The sequence below is a fragment of the Sphaeroforma arctica genome, assembly GCF_001186125.1.
Source record: "Sphaeroforma arctica JP610 unplaced genomic scaffold supercont1.6621, whole genome shotgun sequence".
In the NCBI taxonomy this organism is placed as follows: Eukaryota; class Ichthyosporea; order Ichthyophonida; genus Sphaeroforma; species Sphaeroforma arctica.
Window position 1 is genome coordinate 1 of NW_014033937.1, and position 1608 is coordinate 1608.

The window sequence follows — 1608 nt, forward strand, 5'->3', positions numbered from 1 at the left end:
TGTGTGTGTGTGTGTGTGTGTGTGTGTGTGTGTGTGTGTGTGTGTGTGTGTGTGTGTGTGTGCTTAGAAACGTACGCACACGACATACCGCAGTATTTCCTTTATCGGTACAGCGACCACCACCGTAGCCGCCACGAGCATCACATACGACACAACAGGCGTGAAGTCTCTGTTAACGTACGCACATGTCACCACCACCCCCCACATCAGCAGAGCTGTACACACACGCACAGCCACCTTAGCGCGTTTGGTAGGTATCTTGAAGTGCAGGAACACTACATAGGCACAGACCGCGCCTGCGCCCAGACAACTCAGCAGCAACGGCACAAACAGATCCTCCACATCGCCGTCTGCGTGTGGTGGTGTGTTGTGTGTGTCAGACGCACAGTGTGTGTGGTAAAGGGTGTGTGGGTTGAAACGTCTATGTGTGTGTATGTGTGTGTGTACGTAGGAGTGTGGTGATTAAAGGCAAGAGTCCGTCTTGATAGGCGTGGGGGAAGGTAGCCAAACATGCATGACTACAGTAGAAAATAAATATTTGAAGAGGCTACTATACATGCAACACGCGACGCCTATACCCCGATGACTCATTAGCAATGGCACAATCAGGTCTTCTGTAGCCCTATCTGAGAAATAAGTCTTTTACAGCTCTATCTGAGAATAGGTCTTTTATAGCCCTATCTAAGAGATATGTTATATATATATATATATATGAGACATTTTACATACTGGGATCCGGCTGTACTTGTGTGGATAATAGAAGATTCCAGACGTGTGTGTAGTCTATCTTAGGAGCATCAGGCAACTCACTGATGGTTTCCAGTGTTTGTAAATCCATATACAACCCTTCACCACCCTCATCTACACCGTCACTGTCTATCGGAAGAAACCTAAACAAAATAAAGCGAGCGACACAGTCAGATCAGCAGGCTGTGAACCGGTCCGCGGATACATGGTGGTGTTAGATTTCAGGGTTTAAGGGTGTAGGGTTTAAGGTTTAGGGTATAGGGTTTATAGAGTCCATACCGGCCAAGCACAATACGACTGCTGCTTAGTTTAGACTTCTGTCGCGTTCTCAAAGAAGACTCTACCGTAGATCTGTGCTATGCTGCTTCTGTGAATCACAATACTTTTTTCCACACGCATACGCACCCGCATCTTAGCATCCCATATATACACATACACACGCATCGTAGCATCCCATATATACACATACACACGCATCGTAGCATCCCATATATACACATACACACGCATCGTAGCATCCCATATATACACATACACACGCATCGTAGCATCCCATATATACACATACACACGCATCGTAGTATCTCATATATACACATACACACGCATCGTAGCATCCCATATATACACACACGCACACGTCCACCCAGCAGTGTGAGCTGTATGACACGATACAATCGCATGTATACACATGCACATTCTCGTATCCGCGTATATACACACATACGCATGCGTTCACTCACAAAGCACACACATACACTCACAAAGTACACACATACACTCACAAAGCACACACATGCACTCACAAAGCACACACATACACTCACAAAGCACACACATACACTCACAACGCACACACAT

The 1608-nt window shown here is 46.1% G+C and overlaps 1 protein-coding gene across 1 annotated transcript; it reads right to left on the reverse strand.

Annotated features, from left to right (window-relative positions):
- Positions 1-63: 63 nt before the first annotated feature.
- On the reverse strand, positions 64-891 carry SARC_15722 (hypothetical protein; the record flags this gene model as incomplete). The annotated part of the gene is made up of 2 exons (XM_014290163.1): positions 64-350; positions 730-891. Coding segments are annotated over 2 exons (449 nt in total), but the record flags the coding sequence as incomplete, so codon positions are not given.
- Positions 892-1608: the final 717 nt, after the last annotated feature.